Source organism: Rosa chinensis, chromosome 5 (genome assembly GCF_002994745.2).
Source record: "Rosa chinensis cultivar Old Blush chromosome 5, RchiOBHm-V2, whole genome shotgun sequence".
NCBI lineage: Eukaryota > Viridiplantae > Streptophyta > Magnoliopsida > Rosales > Rosaceae > Rosa > Rosa chinensis.
Genome location: NC_037092.1, coordinates 1,384,057 through 1,407,731, shown reverse-complemented (window position 1 = coordinate 1,407,731; position 23,675 = coordinate 1,384,057). Strand labels below are relative to the sequence as shown.

General features: G+C 38.2%; 5 protein-coding genes across 6 annotated transcripts; 3 read left to right on the top strand and 2 right to left on the bottom strand.

The window, feature by feature from the left end:
* The first annotated feature begins 412 nt into the window (after positions 1-412).
* LOC112165913 (pyridoxal phosphate homeostasis protein) lies at positions 413-2,549 on the top strand. The gene is made up of 7 exons (XM_024302617.2): positions 413-751; positions 852-918; positions 1,054-1,100; positions 1,315-1,402; positions 1,840-1,973; positions 2,066-2,164; positions 2,286-2,549. Exons 1-7 carry the CDS (start codon positions 524-526, stop codon positions 2,364-2,366), a joined length of 744 nt encoding a protein of 247 aa, XP_024158385.1. The 5' UTR covers positions 413-523; the 3' UTR covers positions 2,367-2,549.
* A 1,944-nt stretch (positions 2,550-4,493) lies between these two features.
* LOC112201391 (exopolygalacturonase) lies at positions 4,494-6,484 on the top strand. Its single transcript, XM_024342268.2, has 4 exons — positions 4,494-4,612; positions 4,723-5,031; positions 5,421-5,945; positions 6,046-6,484. The coding sequence occupies exons 1-4, from the start codon at positions 4,553-4,555 to the stop codon at positions 6,277-6,279; spliced, it is 1,128 nt and encodes a 375-aa protein (XP_024198036.1). The 5' UTR covers positions 4,494-4,552; the 3' UTR covers positions 6,280-6,484.
* An 86-nt stretch (positions 6,485-6,570) lies between these two features.
* Positions 6,571-9,002, top strand: LOC112166528 (pentatricopeptide repeat-containing protein At4g04370). Its single transcript, XM_024303396.2, has one exon. The coding sequence runs from the start codon at positions 6,762-6,764 to the stop codon at positions 9,000-9,002; it is 2,241 nt and encodes a 746-aa protein (XP_024159164.1). The 5' UTR covers positions 6,571-6,761.
* A 232-nt stretch (positions 9,003-9,234) lies between these two features.
* LOC112166529 (glycosyltransferase BC10) lies at positions 9,235-13,113 on the bottom strand. The gene is made up of 10 exons (XM_024303397.2): positions 12,573-13,113; positions 12,348-12,467; positions 11,912-12,012; positions 11,700-11,771; positions 11,447-11,528; positions 11,024-11,104; positions 10,703-10,744; positions 10,467-10,526; positions 10,156-10,302; positions 9,235-10,003 (listed from the first exon to the last, which is right to left on the bottom strand). The coding sequence occupies exons 1-10, from the start codon at positions 12,861-12,863 to the stop codon at positions 9,824-9,826; spliced, it is 1,176 nt and encodes a 391-aa protein (XP_024159165.1). The 5' UTR covers positions 12,864-13,113; the 3' UTR covers positions 9,235-9,823.
* A 2,889-nt stretch (positions 13,114-16,002) lies between these two features.
* LOC112166691 (leucine--tRNA ligase, chloroplastic/mitochondrial) lies at positions 16,003-23,321 on the bottom strand. Of its 2 annotated transcripts, XM_024303575.2 has the most exons (20): positions 22,916-23,321; positions 22,276-22,420; positions 22,121-22,177; positions 21,627-21,746; positions 21,437-21,541; positions 21,093-21,316; positions 20,887-20,953; positions 20,652-20,806; positions 20,249-20,513; positions 19,946-20,140; positions 19,679-19,758; positions 19,507-19,569; positions 19,294-19,375; positions 18,656-18,733; positions 18,487-18,585; positions 18,160-18,332; positions 17,872-18,049; positions 17,643-17,720; positions 17,015-17,146; positions 16,003-16,738 (listed from the first exon to the last, which is right to left on the bottom strand). In XM_024303575.2, exons 1-20 carry the CDS (start codon positions 23,254-23,256, stop codon positions 16,496-16,498), a joined length of 2,880 nt encoding a protein of 959 aa, XP_024159343.1. In that variant the 5' UTR covers positions 23,257-23,321; the 3' UTR covers positions 16,003-16,495. The 2 variants fall into 2 exon arrangements, with proteins under 2 accessions (XP_024159343.1, XP_040362582.1); XM_040506648.1 differs by lacking the exon at positions 16,003-16,738 and having other exon boundaries at positions 17,643-17,745.
* Between the last annotated feature and the right edge of the window lie 354 nt (positions 23,322-23,675).

Below are 23,675 nucleotides of genomic sequence, written 5' to 3'. Positions count from 1 at the left end.
AATACAATTGAGGAGCACTAAAATGAAGATTTCATAAGGACTTTTTAATCAACGGTTTCAGAGACTCATTTTTTAATTATATACCGCAAATCAGCCGTCGGATGTTTATGTATGCACGAGTAGATCACTTCGGAAAATTTTCTTCCAAATCGATAATCATTAAGATACCAAATTAGATTAAATCAATGGATGAACAAAATCTATCAAACCTGAACCATTCATGTTCATAAATGATAAATCATGATTATAAATGTCTTAATGATTTTTAATTTGGTTGAAAATTTGTATAAATGATTTATACATGAATATCTAAACATCTAACAGTTGATTTGCCGAGATGTGATAAAAAAGTGATAAGTCTCACATAAAATTCCTCATGGAGTGGGATACGTCGTCGTTTCGGACTCTTGGGCAGAACAATGGCAAACGTGAATTTTAAGCACCACGAAACGTTTCGTAACCCAACAGCAATCTGGAGAAGCCTCAGAAAACTCTAGAAGCGGAGGAGGACGAGCAATCAGCCATGTCCAGCTCCGCCGCAGTCTTCGACGGCGTCGCAGCCACCGCGCTCCGCTCAGTTCTCCACCGCGTCCAGCTGGCAGCCGAAAAGTCCGGCCGCCGCGCCGACGAGATCCGAGTGGTGGCGGTGAGCAAGACGAAGCCGGCGGCCGTCCTCCGCCAAGTCTACGACGCCGGCCACCGCTGCTTCGGCGAGAACTACGTCCAGGAAATCGTCGAGAAAGCTCCTCAGGTTTTGGTTTTGTGCTCTCAGCTAAATTTTTCATTCAAAGAATTGAAATTTGATTGTGAATTTTGTGATGGTGATTATTGGTTTTTTTGGGGTTTTGCAGCTTCCTGAAGATATAGAGTGGCATTTTATTGGGAATTTGCAGAGCAATAAAGTAAAGCCTCTTCTAAGTATGAGTCTTTATATCTCACTATGAATTATAGTTTGTTGTTGATTATTCAAAATCATACAGATTAAGCTTTGTTTATTAAGCATTGGTTTGTAGCAAAGGAATGAGCTTTTTGTTCTTGTGTGAATTTTTGAAGGTGCTATTCCCAACCTTGCAATGGTAGAGAGTGTGGATGATGAGAAGGTAAACACTTTGTGAAACATTGTTAAAAGGGTCTTAATTTTTTGGTGCCGTTTCGTGTATATGAAGTTTGGGTTGAAATCTGTGATATTTGGGGCGGTTAAAGTAGTAGTCTTTGTAGAATGTGTTGAATGAGGGAAGTACTGGTTTTTGTAATCCGGTTCTTATAATTTGAGCAGTTTGGTTGGTTTATAAGTTTATTGCAAATGTTTTGCAGATTGCAAATCGTCTTAATACTGTTGTTTCTAGCATTGGGAGAAAGCCTTTGAAGGTCTTGCTCCAAGTGAATACTAGTGGAGAAGAATGTAAGTTAACTAGATTTGAGCTACAACTTTTGCAGATATTACCACCTGCAAGTTTATCAGAAGGTTTATTATTCATCTGCCTTATAGATAAATGTTGGTCTAGGTTTGGATGTATGTTAGTCATTTGCTCTTTATGGCCATCTTTGTTACTCATCTTCAGATTGAAGGATTAATAATGGAAGAAATAGGGACGAACTTCCAACTTTTATCCAATTTAGGGGAAGTAGATGAATTAGTTATAAAGAGTTGATATTCCACCATTTTGTGGGGATCAGAAGGAGTTTCCTCCCCGGAACAATCCAATTTCTTTCTTCGACTTGGACAAAATGTGGAAGTTAGCCTTCATTTCTTCCTTCCATCTAATGAGTTATAATAACTAATAATATAATCATAGGCACCAAATGGGGACTGAAATTTTGATGTAATATCTGTTGCAGCAAAATCTGGTGTTGAGCCCTCTGGATGTGTGGAGCTGGCAAAGCATGTGAGTTTGGATTGTCCAAACCTAGAGTTTTGTGGTCTAATGACCATTGGTATGTTGGATTATTCATCTACACCAGAAAACTTTAAGGTGATAGTTTGATGACATATAAATCTTTCTCCATGACTTCATTTCCCTGAGCTTCATGGTAATAATACTTAAACCATACGGTTTGTTTTCAGACATTAGCCAACTGCAGAGCGGAGGTCTGCAAGGCACTTGGAATTCCAGAAGAGAAATGTGAGCTATCAATGGGCATGTCTGCGGACTTTGAGCTAGCTGTAAGGACTAATCCATGGCTTTATCCTACTAATTTGTATACCTTTATAATGTGTATCTGGATAGTCGAAAACTTACACTTCTAAAGTGTAAAACTAATGAAAAAAACTTGCAATTTCGCAGATCGAAATGGGAAGCACAAATGTGAGAATTGGATCGACAATTTTTGGGCCAAGAGAATATCCAAAGAAACAATCGACTTAGCTTTGATATATTTCAGATTTATTTTTCATGTAATCTTATGCATTGATATTGACAGAATTGTGGTCACAATTGTATGCCATTTGAAGACTGGATGCATAATCTTTGTTATAAAATGTTCGTTGTACTTGAGCATAGGATGAAAATCTTGAAATCACCTCTCTGACATAAGGGGAGTGCTACGTAGTGTGTATGTGAGCCATACGTGTCAACTTGGTTTTCTGCTATTTAATTACACAATAACAATTAAAGCTACTTTGAGTGTTTTTTTAACATCTCTACCCTAACCATCTTTCGCTCTCCATTTTCTACTTTCCCTCCATCCTTCTCCCTCCATTTTCAATGAATAACATTTAACAAACTTGGTTGGTAACGTTTTGCAGAATAATCAGCAAAAAAAAATATTTCTTTCTTCAACCATTAAGATCAACAAAAAATAAGAACACAGCAAAATAAAATCCTTCTTTCCATTAACGTTTTGCAAAATTACATCAGCAAAAAATCTACTGTTCAACCAATTTTCACTACCTGATAAAGGAAACAAGGCTAATTGGACAATATAAATGATAACAAGTCAATTATATATTACTTGCACACCTTAAAAGGGATTCCAAAACATGGAATTAATATGGTTTGCTTGATTCCCAATACTTTCCATATTCATAAGGTCATAGGATTGATTAGCATCCAAACTTGAATTTCCGTTGTAGCTTGAGTGATTCCCAGTACCAATATTCATAAGGCCATAGTTTCAAAAAGCATTCAAATCGGAATCCAAAAACATGGAATTATAACAAGACGTGTGTGAGTCGCAAAGCTCATGGTTCTCTAAATCAATCACCAAAAGCACACATACAATTAGAATTATCGAAGACATAGCTCAATGTAATACAATTTACCTGCAAGGCTTCAATGAGTGCGTCAAAAGAATTATGTGTTTAATAGAGTAGAGTGCACAGATCCTATATACAATGCAGACCCTTTGATCAAGCTATTGTTGATTACTTGATTTATATATGAATAAGGAAACAAACAACATGTTTAATAGACTAGAGTGCACATATCCTATATATAATTTTTTTTCCAGCAAAGAATATAATGCAAACCCTTTGATCAAGCTATTTTTGATCTACTTGATTTATATATGAATAAGGAAACAAACAACATAAATTTACATATGAATAAGGAAACAAACAACACGGATTTATATATGAAAAAGGAAACAATCAAACTATTGATTTCCTACAATCACGTCAAATAAAAAGGGAAATCAGGCATTAAGAGTAAGAATTACCTCACAATAGAGTACCAATATAATTAGGGACCATCACGAGTATAAATCAGTACCAACTACCAACATAAAAATCACATAAATTGATTAAGAATCTTACCTCAATGTAAAAGGCAACCCACGAAAGTAACTAAGATAGCTGGAAATTGCATCTCAGTCAGAAGCTTGCTCTTTTTTCTTTCTAAATCAGGGATCTCAAAAGTTTACTTTGAGGTAATTAAGCCTTTTGGCGCGAGAAAATTGAAGCTTTAATTGGCTTGTGGCGAGAATGGAAAGTAGAAGGAGGAGGGTCTCTCTGTTTTCCAAAACAGGGGTAGAGATGGAAAAAAATAAATTTAAGGTAGCTTTAATTGTTATTGTGTAATTAAATAGTAGAAAATCATGAGAAGTGACACTTGTTTGAGTGTGGCTCACACATACTCACAAGTGAGTGTGTATGTAGCACTTCCCCTGACATAAATCCAAATTTCCTAAATTTAGGCGACCCATAAATCTGAAAATTGTTTACTTTATTTAGCTAAAATCATTGGGGTTTTTTTTCACCTTTCTGGCACAAAACTTTCCTACAACATGTATTTTCATACGAACAATAAATTCTAATTTCTCATTAAATCCATAATTTTTGTACTATTAGCCCCTATTGTTAAAATGTACACATGAGGCAATGAAATTTTAATTTCCGCTTAATTGAGGCAATAATTTCATCATACGAACATTGCTATATAAGAAGAGAAGAAAGAACTTCTAAACCCACTCGGTGAACAAAAAGAACGCCGAAAAAAAAATGACTGTTTTGATTTCTTCCCTAGTCTTTCGGACTTTTTTGTTTTTGTTCTTGTTGGCATGGATAACAAAAGGCCATAAACTCTATCGTCAAACAGCACGTCTTGGTAGACCCATGGTTTTCAATGTGATGCGTTATGGAGCTATTGAAGGAGGAAGAACTGATAATAGTCAGGTAACGTTTTTGTAAAAGCTTTCGGATTTTTGCTTACTATGTGAAATGATGAGTTTTATCGTATTAAATCCAACAGCGAGTGACCGTATTCTCATTGTTAATGCATACAGGCATTTTTGAAAGCATGGATCGAAGCATGTAAATGGGATGGAAGAGCAAAGGTTGTGATTCCGCCCGGAACATTCAAGTTGTTCCCAGTTATATTCTCAGGTCCATGCAAGGGTAACATGGCCTTTGTAATCAAGGGAACTTTGTTGGCTTCTACTAGTCCATCAGCATTGAGTTCTGAAAATTGGATAAGCTTTCGGAACATTGAACAATTAACTGTAGCCGGGGGAGGTACGCTGGACGGCCAAGGATCCTCGGTTTGGTCTCTTAACGATTGCAAAACTAATCCCGTATGCAAAGCTCTCCCAACTGTAAGTTTTTACAGTTTCATAACAAAGGATTCTAATCTGAAAACGTACAGCATTTAAAGTTCATCTCATATAATGCCATTTGTATTACATTACTTACATTTGCATCCTTAAAATACAGAGAGGTTGCCTATTCTTTCAAATTTGTTACTATAATGATCGAGCATTGTTTTTCATCAGCAAAGCGATTAGGGCCAAAACATTTATCATTGTTTATATACAAAGTGCAGGTGTTTGTTTTATGGTCGATAAAAATGGATCTTTTTCTTCACTATTACTTAAAATACCACACCCCCTAGTGGTGGGATAGGGAGTGGTGGGCAGTTATAAGTAGTATAGATAATTTCATGGATGTGATCACATTTTAACATCGATCTTCTTGTGATGATCAGTCAATGACTTTCGACTTCGTAACAAATGCAAGTGTTCATCACTTAAGATCATTCAACAGCCAAAATGGTCATTTCAAGGTTCATGGATGCCAGAAGATAGACTTCGGAAACATTAGAATATCAGCTCCTGAGGACAGTCCAAACACCGATGGCATAAAAATTGGAAACTCATACCGCATCAGAATTAGACGAACGATCATTGAGACCGGCGATGATTGTATAGGAATTGTATCGGGAAGTCAAAAAATCCACATTTCTAATGTCTTTTGCGGTCCCGGACATGGAATTAGCATTGGAAGTCTTGGAGGGCATAGTTATACAGAATATGATGTGGAGGGAATTTTTGTGAAAAATAGCGTTTTCAAAAAGACTGATAATGGTTTGAGAATCAAAACATGGGCTCGAGATTCTCCAAAACCATTGAAGGCTTCGAATATTGTGTATGAAGATATTAACATGATTGATGTCAGGAATCCCATTGTCATCGATCAACAATATTGTCCGAACAATCAATGCAATCAACAGGTATATATAATATTGATCTAGGGCATTTTCTTTTGCACTAAAACCTGAGTTTTATTTGATGAAACTAGCTAGGGTTTCTCACATTTCTTGTTCATTGTAGGCTACTTCATCAAATGTGCAAATCAGCGATGTTACATTCAGAAACATATGGGGAACCTCGTCTTCCCAAGAAGCAGTGACTCTGAAATGCAGCAAAAGCAAGCCATGCAAGAATATAGTGATGGAGAATATCAAGTTACCTCATACTGATTCCAAAGGAGCTGCGACGACTTCCATCTGTAATAATGTCATCGGCAACTCTTATGGCTCACACATCCCTCCTAGTTGCATATAAGTGTCATCTATTCTTTACGTATTTATAAGTTTCTAGACCTAGCTAGTTTTAGTTTTCATTTTTTTTTTTTGGCTCATTTGCTAGTTTATTTTGCCAAGAAGTGAAAACGCACAAAAGACTCTAATTTGATTCTTCATTCGATATTATGTATTATGTAATAAGTTCAAAAAATAATTTCGTCATTGATTTGACTTACACATCCTCTTAGTCATTCGATCAACTAATCACTCTTTTTATCCTAGAACTACATCATGCACGAATTCAACGAATTTAAGCTAAAAAGAAACTATGTTGGGGGTAGTATAAAAGCTTATCCATCATACCAATCATGAAATGAGTATACCTCGTAAAACCAATGTTAATCATTACTTCGTACTAAATAGTCTTGGATGAACTTGCCAAAAAATAAAGAAAATCAAAGCCACTCTCTGTTTTGCTTCCTTTCCCCCTTCATTTCTGTGCTAGATATACTGGCATGAGTTATGAACAAGCTAAACAGCTCCTTCTTAAAACCCCAACCTCAGCCTACACCAACTGCCACCACCACCAGAGCTTTCAACGCTATCATCAACCGTCTCTCTTCTCAAGGCTCTCACCATGAAGTCCTTGCCACATACTCCTCTATGCTCAAAACCCACATAGCTCCGGATACCCACACCTTCCCTAATCTGCTCAAAGCTTGCACCTCCCTGAACCTCTTTTGTTATGGTGTCTCGTGTCATCAATGCATTGTTGTTAACGGGTTTTCTTCGGATGCTTACATTGCCTCTTCATTGATCAACTTCTATGCGAAATTTGGTTATGCCCAAAATGCACGCAAGGTGTTTGATACAATGGCGGAAAGAAACGTTGTTCCTTGGACTTCCATTATCGGATGCTATTCGCGTGCCGCAAGTGTTGGAGTCGCGTTTGAGATGTTTGGTGATATGCGGCGTGAGGGAGTTCAACCCAGTTCGGTTACTCTGCTCAGCTTGCTCTCTGGAGCTCTGGAACTTGCCCATGTGCAGTGTTTGCATGGTTGTGCTGTGTTGTATGGTTTTGAGTCTGATATGTCTTTGATGAATTCCATGTTGAATGTGTATTGTAAATGTGGGAGAGTTGAAGATGCTAGGGACTTGTTTGAGTATTTGAATCGAAGAGACATTGTTTCGTGGAACTCATTGATTTCAGGCTATGCACAGAGTGGAAATATCAGAGAAGTATTCCAGCTTTTATTTAAGATGAGGGTTGAAGGTGTGGAACCTGATAAGCAGACATACGCGACTGCGGTGTCTGTGGCCGCAACACAGAGTAATCTTAAATTGGGAAAGTCTGTGCATGGACAGATTTTGAGAACAGGATTTGAATTGGATTCCCACGTCGAAACAGCGCTTATTGTTATGTACTTGAAGTGCAGGAATATTGATCTTGCGTTTCGTGTATTTGAAAGGACAATTCAGAAGGATGTGGTTCTGTGGACGGCTATGATCTCAGGGCTTGCGCAAAATGATTCTGCAGACAGGGCTCTAATGGTTTTCTCTCAGATGTTGGAATCGAGAACAGAACCGTCTAGTTCTACCATAGCTAGTGCTCTTGCAGCTTGTGCGCAACTAGGTTCTATTGATTTAGGAACCTCAATTCACGGTTATGTGTTGAGGCAAGGAATGAGACTTGACATTCCTGCCCAAAACTCCCTTGTCACCATGTATGCAAAGTGTGCACGTTTGGATCATTGTCGCGCTGTTTTCGAAAATATGAGCAAAAGAGATTTGGTTTCTTGGAATGCAATAGTTGCTGGATATGCTCAAAATGGTCATATATGCGAGGCTCTGGTACTTTTCTCCGAGATGAGGGCAACTCTTCAGAAGCCTGATTCGTTAACTGTGGTCTCCCTTCTCCAAGCTTGTGCTTCCACTGGGGCTCTCCATCAAGGAAAGTGGATCCACAACTTCATTATTAGAAGTTGCCTCAGACCATGCATCTTGGTAGACACAGCTCTGGTCGACATGTACTCAAAATGCGGCGACATTGATAAAGCTCACAAGTGCTTTGTTGAGATGTCTGACCGGGATCTGGTGTCATGGAGCACTATTATTTCTGGTTATGGTTGTCATGGCAAAACAGAGACTGCTTTGGAGTTGTATGCAGAGCTTCTGCAGACTGGAATCAAACCAAATCATGTCATTTTCCTCTCAATTCTTTCAGCTTGTAGTCATAATGGTCTTGTCGACAAGGGTTTGAGCATATACCAGTCGATGACTGAAGATTTTGGTATTGCACCAAGCCTTGAACATCGAGCTTGCATTGTTGATCTCCTCAGTCGAGCTGGAAGGGTGGAAAAGGCATATGATTTCTACAAGAGGGTGTTTCCAGAGCCTGCAGTTGACGTCTTAGGCATACTTCTCGATGCCTGTCGAACCAAGGGCAATGAGTTTCTCGTGGACATTATCGCAGGAGAAATTTTGAGGCTGAGACCTGTGGATGCTGGAAACTATGTGCAATTGGCGCATACCTATGCTTCGATGAACAGATGGGATGGCGTTGGTGAAGCATGGAACCAAATGAAGTCTCTTGGCTTGAAAAAACTCCCTGGTTGGAGTTTTATCGAATTACATGGGACTATCACTACATTCTTCACAGATCACAATTCAAATCCTCAGATTGATGATATAGTGTCACTACTGAAAATTTTGAGCAAGGAAATGAGGAAATCAAGCCTCCGCAGTTGGGATGGCGTTGAATAAATTCTTAGGACTCAACAATCAATACTTGGAAATGAGCCATTTTTTCTGTAGATATCTTATATTTTACTCTATCGGTAGATAAAAAAAAATAGAGAAAAAGACTGAAATGAGTTGAAAGAAACGATTAGATTCATAAACCAAAGTACCAAACCAAACCAAACATGAGAGCTTACTTTTAGTTATCAAAACAAATATAGATGATTGATGTATAAAGCCGCAACTCACATCCTCGTTAAATTTGCCGAAATAGGCTACACTGGCCAAGAAATGATGCAGCCTTTCCAAACCGTGTGAAGGTTCAGGAACAAGTGAAACTACTTGTTATTCAACTAGGCAGCATTCTACAGAGAGTTCAAAGCAATCTATGATCTACAAGACTTGAAACCATCATCCACCATCTCCTTCCATAACTCACGTAACTTGATTTACATATATGTTGTATAATCAAAGGCCAGGAGAAGAAAAGATGACTACGATTTTACTAGTTAAATGTGTATAGCATGCAGCAAGCATGAAGTTAATACTCCGTAAGATCTTAACTGAAGGCCTGGCAAGTGTACTAGTTCAGCATGTCTAAATGCCACAAGCAGAATGCCATTGAAATCCCAGGTGGAACATTCCCCATCATGTCTCTGACGAGTGACGAATCTTCATCTCTGCACAAGTTTATCAGCAGTACGACAACCTCCCTAGCATATTCAGTATCAAAAAATCTGTTGTATGAGTATGTATGATTTCCTCTAGTGGGGGCTTTCTAATATGCCCAGATTATAGTCGCGATGTGCTAACAGTAAGTGACAGCTAAGAAGTTAGAAAATAGATCATGGTGATGGTTTTAACAATGCAGCTGTGTCAAAGTGACCAACAACTCCCTCGCTCAGAAGGCGCATGGCAGCACCCTTGGAGAACTTCCTTGCGAATAAAAAACAGGGAACAACAGTAGAATTTATACGACACCATTCTGTTCGGAATTCTGTCTCATAGTATACATGGTTGATCCCCTGTTGAAATAGGCAGTATGTCAAAACAATAGCAGAACAGAAGAAATACGAAAAAAAAGTTGTAATTTGTTAAGCTATATAAAAGAAACCACATCTGACACTGCTAATGAAAATCTAAAACGGTAACCGGAGTACAGAGTCATTTTATTAACCTTTATTTCCCTAATCTTTTGAGGGGCCGCATTGGCATGGTTGAAAGTCATAGGATGCCAGCCTTTACTCTCTGTTTTATTTGGAGAGTTGCTCCACAATGTATAGGTTAATGTCCTTCGCTCAAGTTCGCCATCAAGCTCACTCATCTACAAAAAGAAACATATAACAGGTGAAAACAAGGATTTTTCAATTAGAAACTCTTAAACTAGTGGACAGATGACTCATATAAGTAAAGAAGAAAGGGAAGGCATACAAGGATGGCTTAAAGCAAACCCCGAATATCGTAAGACATTCAGCTGTGATAGCTTACCGCAAGCAGTGTCTGCACATAGTGTTCGTCTGGGATACAGTTGTGCTGTTTCTGAAGTTTCTGCATTTGTTATTTAAGCCAAAATCAGAATACTATCAATCACTTGAAAGAGAGAAAACGATGACTATATCACTGTTAAGGAAGGGAAGGAGATGTCATCCTCTTCCGGTCTCTGAAAGATACACGCACTTAAATAATATAATACAAGGTCAGAATATAAAGGAATCTACACTTACAAGATTCAGCTTCCCCTTTCTGATATCAACAGGTGGACGACGCTGCAAAGTGAGAGGCAGTGAAACATTATATATATGTTGAAATAAACAAATTAAGGGTCTGTATGGTTTGGTTATCAATGACTCTTCAAAGGACAGAAATTTTAAAATATGTCTACAGTTGATCTCTGGCCCAAACCCACCATATAAGTATAAACATTTATAACTTGAATTTAGCATATGCTTGACAAAATGACCATGATATCAATAAATCACCATAATAAAAAATATACAAAAAGATATATGCAGAAAAAATCAAGTATCCAATGCATTATTACATACTCTGCAAAACTTTTTGAAAACTGGAAGTATAACTTCATCATCCACAAGGACTTCAGCGTGTCTCCGAATCAAAGCAATCCACTGAAATTACCCAATCTAATTCCAGTTAGGTCATCAATCATGAAGACATATTACATAGTACTACGATATATGAGACTCCCCATGAACCACAGAGAAATAATCATAAGATGATGACAACAAGGATAATATCTAAGCAAGTGAAGCATTGTTGAAGAACACTGTATTGACATAACAAACACGGATTTTGGCTCTGTAACCCAGAACTAAGAGATTCTGGCCTTTTAACAACGGTATATAGATAATAATATAAAGAATTTTCTGTACAAACATTTAAAATAGATGAAAAGTTAAAGAAACCAGTAAATCAAGGTTTTGTGTAAACCAAAAATAAGAGAATGCCACCTGTGATCCTTTCCGCCATTTGGCTTTTGGTATTACGGGTGACATTTTTGGGTTGTAGCGGCCCTCCTTCACATCCAGGAAGCTAACAACATAAACACATTACACAAGTCACTTCTAACCTTTCAACTCAGAAGCCTTCAAAACACACTTCAGAAACAGTCAAAAGCCTACAGTATGAAAAAGTTTCCAATTGATATATAATTATCTATTAATTAACAGTGCTTGTCACGTCAGAAATGAAATCTATATGTACCTGTCAACAATACTCCTACGAGAAGTCATCAGGTAATTGTATATGAAGCTGAAGTTGTACAAAGGAACGCAACTGCAGCACAAAAAGTAAGAAGCTTAGACCTGAACAACACCAATTGAGATTTGAATACCAATACTTGCTATATGTCAACTCTTTCTCTTTCTAGCTAAGTTCATACATAACCGGACAATGATGCCAAAACATTTATCAACCTGTCAGAGAGGAGAACAAATCTTTGATTTGCTGGATCCTCAAGAGCTGTTGCAAACAACAACCTCTCCGCTTCAATCATGCTCGATTCTCCCCATCCCACCTGCAATATACCAACACCAAGACCGCATTCAATGCAAGTAATTTATAAAAAAATCACTAAAATAAAGAAAAAAATGTGATCTTGCAAACAATTCATTCTAAACTCCGTTACGTTAACTCTGAATAATTTTTCACATTACTCCTTATTCTAACAGAATTAGAAACAATACTATTTCACTATCATATATAGGCATCATAAAACATAACTCCTTATTCTAACAGAAATAGAAAGAAAGAAAAAAATACTATTTCAATATCATATATAGGCATCATAAAACAAAATGATGGAAGTCGTGACGAAACTAAAATTGAAATTCAAAGGAAATGAATAAGTACCTGTATGCTATTCGGCAACTGACGGCCGTGAAAGAACCGAGACCTCGTCGTGGACTCATCGAACACAAAACCAGGCGCCGAGTGAATATAAATCGAAAAATTCAAAGCGCCACCGGCATTCTGCCAAAACCAAACGGAATTCTCCGTCACTCTCCGTCTCCGCAAACCAAACCACCAATTGAAATTCCCGAAATTCAAAACAAAAAAGAGAGCTAGACCTCAAACCTCGAAGAAGCTCTCCCAAAGAAAATCGAGCGGGACGTCACGTCGCGCGAGAAATAGGAAGGCGATCTTGGCGGGGCCGGCGAAGCTGACGCTGTGGCGAGCAATTCGAGATCTCGCGCGAGATAATGAAGAAGAAGAAGGAGAGTAAAGGTCTGGCTGCTGAGACTGAAACCTGTACAGAGCCAAAACGCAGAGCAAGACGGAGAAGACGATCAGAAGCTTCCAGCTGGACCTGATCACGTGGCGCGCCGTGATTGGCGGTGGCGACGTCTTCTTCGTCATCGTCACCATCGTCGTCTCTCCGATTAACCGGAAAAATCGAACGGAGCGGAGCCTACTGATTTATGAGGCTCAATTTGAAGAGAGAAGCCTCAATTTGAAGAGGGAAAATGATAAAAAGAGAAAGTGAGGGTTTGGATTTTGGAAGGAGAAAGCATTTGGAGATTGAAATGGGAGGAGAGAGGACTGTGTGTGTTTTCTTCTTGGAGGGGTCGGAAAGAAAGAGAGGGAGAAGGGGTGGACTGTTTGGGAGAGACCAAATGCGGCGTCGTTTTTTGGTTTCTTCGGTTAATTCGCGCCGTGATCCTCGCCGTACAGGTGGCAGTTTGTGGTGACGCTTAAAGGGTACTAGGCGTGGGGAGCTGGTGGGGTCCAGCGAGAGGACTGAGGCGGTCACTGCATTCTTGATTCTTCTTTAATTAAACGGCACCGTGTCGGCCACATGACGCATGATGACTGTTTCTTTTTGCTTTTCTATGAGTCTTTTTTTCTTTGGGGAAAGCTATTTTTAATTTGGATTTAGGAATGTTAGGGTGTGTCAATATTATTATCGGCGATCTCAACCTTTCTCTCATCGGCCGTCTTTAATCGAGGATAACACAATTTTTTTCATCTATATAAACCTTCGTAGTATGTATACTATTGTTAAAAATGAATATTAAATGTAGACATAATTCTTATTTCTATTACAAATGAATTTTTGTTCATTTTTTCCTGCTCTTTATAGGTTTCCTTGAGTATTTTACTACGCATACTGAATTAGTATGCAAACGACATCTTACAAAAGCTGTGTGAGGGAGGGTTGCAGCATGACAAAAAATGGACTGGAGTCTGGAGATGGTTTCATCAAAGAGACTGAGATTATGGTCTCAAATTAATTTTTAGCCGAAAATTCTTATATTGAAATTGAGCTATAATAATATACTTTATCATATCTTTCTTTCTTTTTTTTAGAAGAACTATATCATATCTAATTGAATCAAATAAACAGTAGTGTGGCCTTGTACACTCATGTGTCTCTAACTAACATACAGTCTTGAAAATTCATCACTCTGCAATTATTCTCTCAAAACTCTTAAAATAATACTTCATTGGATGCAAGATGAGAATTAAAGGGTGCTACTTTATACATATATTGAAATTGAAGGGTTACAAGAATAAAAACTATAACAAAACATTCAGCTATAGCCTATATACATTTATACCAAGAAATGAAATCCTCAGCCGAGCTATGAAATCTAACTTCCTCATTGAAGCCAATTGATTGAAGCTTCAGAAGGTAAAGGTAGTGCAGTAGAATTATCATCTTCAAAATGAGTGCCAATAATGTTAAGAACTCCTTTAGGAGGTTTGGAATTCCTCCTACTACTCCTAGGGAAGTAACTGGATGCATACTTGGAAAAGGCCGACGTCGAAACCTCATCGTCAACACTATCAGCTTTGCAATCAATTGGCAAAGGCCAATTGATTGAAGCTTCAGAAGGTAAAGGTAGTGCAGTAGAATTATCATCTTCAAAATGAGTGCCAATAATGTTAAGAACTCCTTTAGGAGGTTTGGAATTCCTCCTACTACTCCTAGGGAAGTAACTGGATGCATACTTGGCAAAGGCCGACGTCGAAACCTCATCGTCAACACTATCAGCTTTGCAATCGCCCAATTCTTCCCCAGTTTCATCACCATTTGCGTTTATAAGCCAACTTAACGACGCTTCAACCACTTGTGAGGATGATCTAAAATTTCCTTCACTGCAGCCACTCTTTTCATTTGAATTCACATCCCATTTGATTGAAGCTTCAGTAGGTAAAGGAACCATAGAACTAGGATCATGATTAACAAGGCCGGAATCGTTCCGGTCTTCTCCGAAGCTGGGAACTCCTATAGGAGACTTGCAATTCCTCCTCCGATGAGTTTTCTGTGTGAGTAAGCAAGTTTCTGCATACTTAGCAGAGGTTGTCATTGAAGAAGAAGAAGAAGAAGAACAATCAATCGTAAATTTTGAAGGTCTTGAAGCCATAGGAGATGGTTTAGGAATTTTGAACAGGGGGTTTGGAAAGAGAGAGAGAGCAGCTTTAGGTTATCGTTGAAATGTGAAATGAGATGTGGTTGTGGGTACGTATTTAAAGGCAAACTTTCCTATTCCAGTTCGGATAACTTCCCTTTTCCTTGTTCTTCTAGGGTAAACCTTCCTTTTCCTATTTCTTTGGGGTAAACTTCATTTCCTTGTTTTGGGCGTTAGAGCTTTTCCTAGATGTTGTGGGTAACCCTAGCTAATTCCTTTTAGGAAAGGGAAGCTTCACAAAATTCAAGATGGCCTATATTTTCTGTCCACCATATATTAATCTAATCCCTTGCCCCTGGGTTTTCCAATTTTTCCACGAACACTGAAACAGGGAAGAAGACTCTCCTAAATCAACGATCAGGTATGTATATTTCATCATGGCTATGGGGAGGAAGAGGATTGGAATGTCGGATGCGGAGGATTCATATTCGGGTACTGCTGAGTTGGAGCCCCAATACTCCATTGAAGAAGCAGAGAAGCGAGTGTTTCGATTTCGAATCTAAACTTGAAGCTCTGCCTCAGGAGACTCTGATTAAGATTCTATGCGGAGTTGATCATGAGGATCTTAAACAGCTTTTCCATGTATCTAAGGCAATTAGAGAAGCGACTCTTATTGTGAAACAGTGGCATTTTGCTTAGGGCGCTTCCGAGCCGGAAAGAGCTTTTCGAACAAATGACGATTTGGTTGAGATTGAAGCTCCCAATGCTCCGAGGAAGCAGAGGCTGCATAGGGCGCTTCCGAGCCGGAAAGAGCTTGAAGAGATATCGGTTGACTTATTTGGAGGAAGAAATGAGAAAAGGCTTTCATGGATGAAGATGATGAGTGATCAATCAGGGATTTTGTAAATAGAAATGTCCTGTTTTGCTGCTTGAGTAGTGTACATATAGAGAAATTGACAACAAGCAGATTCTTCAAATTCAAAAAAAGTTGAAGATGGGAGGTTTGTCTTAGATAGACAGTTTTTTTTTTTTTTTTTGAGTAGATACTTAGATGGATAGTTTATCAATTCATCATGATTGAAAATTTGTTATTCGTGTTATAAATCTATGTAACATGATTTTTCTCATTATGAACTACTTGTGTGATCACATTTTTTGAGGAAAAATGAATGAATCAATTTAATTGTATTAATATACTAGGTCAATGCCAGAATATACGGTAGAGTTCAAGCCTTAAAAGCAAGAGTTCTAAGCCTTATATACTAGGTCACCTCAACACCTTGTGTAAATATACCAATATGGTCCGAGCCCAATATACCAGTATCTCCCAAGTGGAATCATAGTATATCATACAACAGCTGCATGGCTGCATATACATACATCAATCCTTTATATGAAAGAACTTGGCACAGTTTTGTACTACATTAAATTGATTGTGGTTGAGCTGCGCTTTCTTTTCCTCAAGCCCTTGGATTGGCAAACAGGATCTAAAAGAATCTGAAACTAGACCGATTCCGAGGCTTCGCAAACAAGCTGTATATGGTGATCCATTGCAAGGCAGACAACTTCATAGCTGCTTCTTCATGCAGTCATCCAGACTCGTAAGTTCACAACAGAAGCCAGCAATAGCATGGGACTGATTGGTTATCGCACAGCTGCCTTGACGTTTTGACGGTCCAAGATGACATTCAGGATTTTTCCAGGGACGAAAATCCTCTTTTTAATTGACACCCCATCAAGATATTTGGAGAGCTTTCCATCTTTCGATGCCAGTAGGAATGCATCCTCCTCCAAACAGGTCTTTTCAACCTGGATTGTACCCCTCGTCTTGCCATTGATCTGAACCGGTAGCAAAATAGTAGATTCCTCCAAGTAAGCAGGATTGACCTGAATTAAGAACATAAAAAGGAATTAAAAACAGCTCACCATATGCCATTCAATCTTCCTCAAGTAGCATACATCCAATATCATATCTCAGGTGTACCAGAAAACAAGAATTGAGGTGCTTCTTTTACAATATGTTAGGATGTAATGACACCACAATACTTAGTATGATATATACAGATTTATCCACTTAACATTTACTAGTCTTTTTGTTGGTGAATTATCAACATGGTTTGCCAGGAAATATGTCCCTATATTTGACTTGAGAGAGATTTTCACCTTAGGAAAAGCCTCGTATGCCAATGATTTCGAGTGTCCCAAGCGAAACCAAAGCTCCTCAGCCATATGAGGTGCATATGGTGCGAGCAACAAAACAAACGCTTCAATAATCACCCTCGGATGTTTTTTCCACTGGAAAAAAAAATAACCATATAGTCAGTTAAAGTGTCATGTATAACTGTTTCCAAAAGATTGAAATGAACATTGTATTAACCGTTTAAGACAGGTAAGGATATTCACTTTTCTAGGACCAAGGGTAGTACTAAAACTTAATCATCGGATACTGGAAAAGCAAAGTACTTGTCGAGAGAAAAAACATTTTCAAAGGAATCATTCTAAGCTAAACAGGCTGCTCAGCACTCTTGAAAGATCTGGTTTGTTGATTTTGTGTGCAGTGCACCAAACCAAGTGGAATGGTAGCTCTTCAGGCTAGCAAAGAGCCATCCACCAAGAGAAAACACCATGCAGCTAAGCCTAGGAAATGCTTCACAACCCAACAACACCAATCTTACTGACAAGGTGGGAACCATTGATCATGCAGGACCTACCCCATATCTAAGAGATTTGAAAAAATATAAAAAAAAATATAAAAAAAATAAAAAACAATGAGAGCAGCATTTTCATGGACCTTATATGCCACATTGATGAACTCCATCATTGCAGAAATTCCAGTATTAAATCTCGTCGCTTCTATTTCCTCTGTTACCTGCAATTGGAAAATGAACGGAATACTAATAAAAATAAACCATGGTGAACTCATTGGAAAAAAGGTGCATACTATTACACCAGAATGTAAAGGTGGACACTCCTGATTTACAGGAAATCTGAAGATAAAGTCCCAGTAAGCAAGATAGTACCTTGGCAATGCACTTATGTAGAGAACGAAGTTGCTGCGAAGTGGGATCCTCATCAGTCACTACCGTTCCCTCTTTGAGTGTACCATCAGATAACGTTGAACCAACAACTAGCCTCCAGGCTCTTCCCAAAAACCGATGAACACCTTCAATACCACTCGTATTCCATTGTTTTGAGTCTCTATAAGAAAATTTTAGTGATGAGAAGCTGCATAACTTTGTAGATATTCTTTCATACTTGAAAAAAAAAATATTAATATTTAATAATGTATAAATTAAACAAAAATTTACCTTAACGGCCCCATGAACATTTCATATAAGCGAAGTGAATCGGCCCCGTACTCAGAAACAACATCATCAGGATTGACAACATTTCCCCTACTCTTACTCATTTTATGAGAACGTGCAATAAGAGAGATCTCAGGATTGTCTTTTAGTACAAAAGAATCCCCGGATTTAATGACCTAGAGAATGAAAACTTGTCAGGAGAAAGTTTAAAGAGGAAAGGAAATATGATGTCAAACTAAATGTTCTTTCTGTTCTCTTAACCTTTTCTAAAGAATCAAAACAGGGTCAATAGAGGAGAATAAACTAACTGTGAAGCATTTATGGAAATACCTTTTCCTCCGGTATTATTTCTTGTTGAAGCTCAGCTGATGTATCAGAGTCTGCAGAGACAAAGTTCCCATCTGAGTCCTTGTAAGCGATATATTGAACCTGCAAATCAGAGTGTAAGAAACATGTATTGGAAAAGCTGACTTTTATAAGCAGAAACAATTATACTTACTTCTCCAAGAATAATGCCCTGATTTATGACACACTTGAAGGGTTCTTTGGTGGAGACGACACCAATGTCATAGAGAACCTGACACAGTGTTCAAAAAAACTACCTTAGCAAAGATGATAATTGGTATTGGAAAACCAATTTAGTGAAAAGAAAGTAATCAGTCTTCTCGTTTTAGTACCCCGTGCATTATCAACTATAGGTAACAAATTATCAATCTGATGTGTTATCATCCCTCACAAACCTTCTCATGGTTAATGTGGTCCTTGGGATGAAGAGCCTTTAATCTACTTGGAATGGAATGATTAAACTTAACAAAAGTTCATATCAATAAACTTGGAATGGAATGGTTAAACCAACTTGTGAGTTTTCGACTCATTTAATATGCATATAGCTGAATAACTGATGTAGGTCAGATCCATCATGCAATCCAAGTTTCAGAGCATTCCTAACCCCTAAGTAGCTCATCTTATATAAGAAGTACATATGTACAAAACAAGACTCCAACAAGAATGACCATACAAATGATCATGACAATATTGCTTTATAAGCAGGTGCAATTATTAAGGAAAAGGTATAGTTTCGCATCGTAAACCTTATCTACTTGTATATCCCAAAATCAAAAACCATAAGTCACACACCTTGTGCCAGAATCGTGCATAAAGTAAATGGAGAACAGCATGTTCAGCACCACCAACATACACATCAACTGGGCTCCAATACCTGCGGATCAAAAGAAGTTTTGAAAGACAGAAATAAAATGGAGAAACTCACTTATATTACAAATCTAATCATCTTTAACAAATTTTCTTAATAGAATGTACATAAAGCACTCCCAGAGAGATTTTTCTTACATTTCTTTTGTCTTGGCCACCAATTCTTTTGAATTTTTTGGGTCCATAAATCTCAAATAGTACCTGAACATGATAGACAACAACATCTCAAAAACCAAAATGAAGTTTCCAACATTTCAATATGCATTAACTAATATGACTGAACTATAGAAGGTTATGAATAACAGAATACCAGCAAGAACCAGCCCACTGGGGCATGGTGCTTGTCTCTCGTCTGGCAGGTTTTCCAGACAAAGGATCCTTAGTTTTGACCTGAAAATAAGTTGCAACAGTGTAGATATATAAATATAGAGGGCAACAAAATCATCCAAAATACTCGCAAGAAAAAATTATGCAGTTCAACATAGAGTAACAAAATTAGAAATCTTAAGTTGCATGAACTCATCCGTCAACAGACAAAAAGTAGATAGAAAGCAATGGACAAGAAGGGAAAACATACCCAAGAAACTGCTTTTGCTAGGGGTGGTTCTCCTGTTCCAGTGGGAGAAAAATCATCCAATTCTGGAAGGGTGAGGGGCAGTTCGGTTTCATGAATGGGAACACCCTCATCACTATCATCTGAAAAAACTACTGGAATAGGTTCCCCCCAATAGCGTTGCCTAGCAAAAAGCCAATCCCTCAACTTATAGTTCACCTAATAAGAGACAAGTTCAAGTCAGGAAACAGGTCATCTCATATTCATAAAGAAAGTAGGCATACCCCAAATTTCTAATAAAAAGCTTCAGCGTTCTGAAAAAAACACCTTTTTCTTCCCATTTCCAGTTTTCTCGGCCCATTCAATGACTTTGAAAGCAGCTTCTTTGCTAGATAAGCTATTAATGTCCAGCCCCAATGTTGTGTTTGAAGAATTTATAACATTGCCTTCACCTGAATAGGCCTTTCCGGAACCACTGAGCTTTTTATCGTGCGGCATCACAACCCAACGGATTGGGATATCATATTTTGAAGCAAATTCATAGTCACGAGCATCATGTGCAGGTACAGCCATTATTGCTCCCGTTCCATAACTGCGTCAGTAACAAAGTCATGTGATAAAGAAGAAACAATGAACACAAATTCCCATTCGAAACATCATACAAGGTAGACGTGAGTCTAGCATGCATGCCTTCCTAATAATAAATTGTTTTAAAGAAAGTATAACACACCTGGCCAAGACATAGTCCGCAACCCAGATAGGGATAGCTTCTCCATTAACTGGATTTTTAGCATAGCAACCACTGAACACCCCGGTCTTTTCCTTCTGAAGCTCAGTCCTCTCAAGGTCACTCTTTCTTGAGGCAACATCTACGTACCCCTCCACCTGTGCTCAATATTGTTGGCTGTCTAATTACCATCATAAGAAACCTTTGAGAAAAGTGGACAGGAAACAATTGAACGTACACTTTCTCTCTGGGCTGTTGATACTGATGATGACAGCAAGGGATGCTCTGGTGCGATGACTAAATATCTAGACATAAACAAACAGCCAAAAATTCTAATTAATTCCAGCCTTCCATCTATGTCAAAACCTCTACAAATACCTCTGTATCTAAAGAAAAAATTTGTCCAATAAGAAGATAGTGATAATGTAAGTGTTTGATTATTACGTTGCTCCAAAGATGGTGTCCGGTCTGGTAGTATATATTGTAATCTTTATGTCTCTCTCTTGTCCATCACTACTAAGAACAGAAAATTCCATCTCAGCGCCTTCTGACTTCCCTATCCAGTTTCTTTGCATCTCTTTGATACTCTCAGGCCAGTCAAGGTCATCTAAATCTTCAAGAAGGCGATCAGCATATGCCGTAATCTTGAGCATCCATTGCTTCATTGGCTGCTCGGCAATAAACAATGACACTGTAAAATTATAAGACCATTCAAAAATGGGAATTAAGCCAAGGAGATTATAACTTAGATGGTCTGAAAAATAAAAACACATAAGTCTTGTATGTACCTTTCTTATAACTGGATGACCCCCACGCTCGCTCAGACCATCTATCACTTCTTCATTTGCCAACACAGTACCAAGAGCAGGGCACCAATTGACTGGCACTTCAGCCTTATTGCATTATAAGTACATTATCAGATCTTCTTTTATAGTGGAAATTGATAGAAACTATTGACAGCCAATATATCATTTATACCTGATATGCCAAGCCTCTCTTTAATAGCTGAAGAAAGATCCATTGGGTCCATTTATAATATTCTGGTTCTGTTGTAGAAATTTCACGATCCCAGTCATATGAGAAACCTAACGATTTAAGCTGCAAAGAAATTGCAAAATGTTAATACATAGAGAAAAATAATACAATCCACCAAAACCAAGAGAGCAGTAAGTGATCATCACACATGGATACATGTTCCTATTGTTAATCCTATCCAAACATGCCTAACATTGGAACTTGATGACATGTAGGGTCAGAACTCCCTTTAAATCATGAAGCTTTATGCTAATGACAACCTGCTTAACCGGCCTATGAACCACTAAAACTTCCAAAAGTTTATTAAATGGAACCTTGAATATAATTTTTATTATATATATACAGCGGTTTGTAGATTATCTTACATCACAATTTGCTAAAAACTTATTCATTACTGATTAGTCACGCATGCAGAAATAAAATGGACACTACATGACCTGGGAACGAAAGCGGTCAATGTTCTTCAAGGTTGTGATCTTTGGGTGGGTTCCTGTCTGTCCAACACACACAAGGCAACCAATTAGCACATATTCAAACCCACAACAGATATCCAAACAGTTGTGAGCCATGTAAAAGCACTGAAAAACAATACCTCGATCGCATATTGCTCCGCTGGCAATCCAAATGCATCCCATCCCATTGGGTGTAATACATTGTAACCCTGCATACGTTTGAGCCTAGCAAGAATATCTGTCGCAGTATATCCAAGCGGATGGCCAACATGTAACCCCGCTCCACTGCATCCATCAAAATGAACATAAAAGTCTCAGTCAACACAAACTCCACTTCATATTACACAAGATACAGTCCAACTAGGTCCTCACCTCCTTCACTATGTTACTTACACAAAAGCTCACACAAAGTAAACCCCACTATTACAAATTGCACTGTACCTCATGTTTTCGTTACGCTTAACTGATATAACCTTGTTATCAAATTCAAATCCTTCTATCCAAAGCCATTACCAACTAGAAACACATAACAAGCATATCTATCATCCGTAATTCATCAAACAATCATTTCTTAACCGAAAACGCAAAACATTTCATGAATTCAACTGCAAAAAAAAAAAAAATTGAACAACTGGGTCTTCACATTTCCCCTAATCCATCAGTACCCAATTCCTCAAACCACCATTTTTCACATCAAAGACCGAAACTTTCACGCACCCAACTCCTCAAACTCAAATTCCAAATTCTGGGTCATCACATTTTTCCAAGAAAAACACATACCTGGGATAAGGGAACATGTCAAGAACATAGAACTTGGGCTTTGACACGTCAACTTCATCCGGGGTTCGAAAGGTTCCATCTTCCTCCCAATAACGCTGCCACTTGGGCTCGATTTCGTGGAAAGGATAGGCCCTCTTCACCGCCGATTGCTGCTTCGGCTTCTGCTCTACGACGTCGTTGGGTTCATTGGAAGCTGAGGCTGTGATGGAAACGCGGCGTTTGAAGCTGCGGTTGTGGAGTCTGGGGGAGAAAGTGATGAGTGGGTGTGAGGGGAGTAGAAGTGAGTTGAAGGTTAGGCGTGGTTGGGGTTGGAGACCCAGTTGGGTGTGAGTAGAACTCATTTTCGCATGAGCTGAAGAAAGAAGAAAGAAGAAGAAGAAGTAGAAGGGGAGGAGATAACGTACTGTAAACTGTTATTGGCGGGTGAACGTTTTCTTATTATATGGGCGAAAAATTGGGTCGGGTCAGTTTTGTGGGTACGAGACCGACAAATTATGGTGTTAGATAATATATTACAAAAGATCTACATGATTGGGGAATATTAATAGTTTTTATGATACGGCCATCAAAAATTATATCGTAAGTGACGAGAATTTTAAAAAATTTACATAATAATTGAAAGAAAAAAAATTATTTAGACAAAATTAATTAAAATTAATGAATAAGAGGCCCATATAATAAAATTAGAAATAAATGAATTTAAATAATATAGATTGAAAAGTTCTAAGAAAGTAAAGTGGTTTTTTTTTTTTTTTAATCT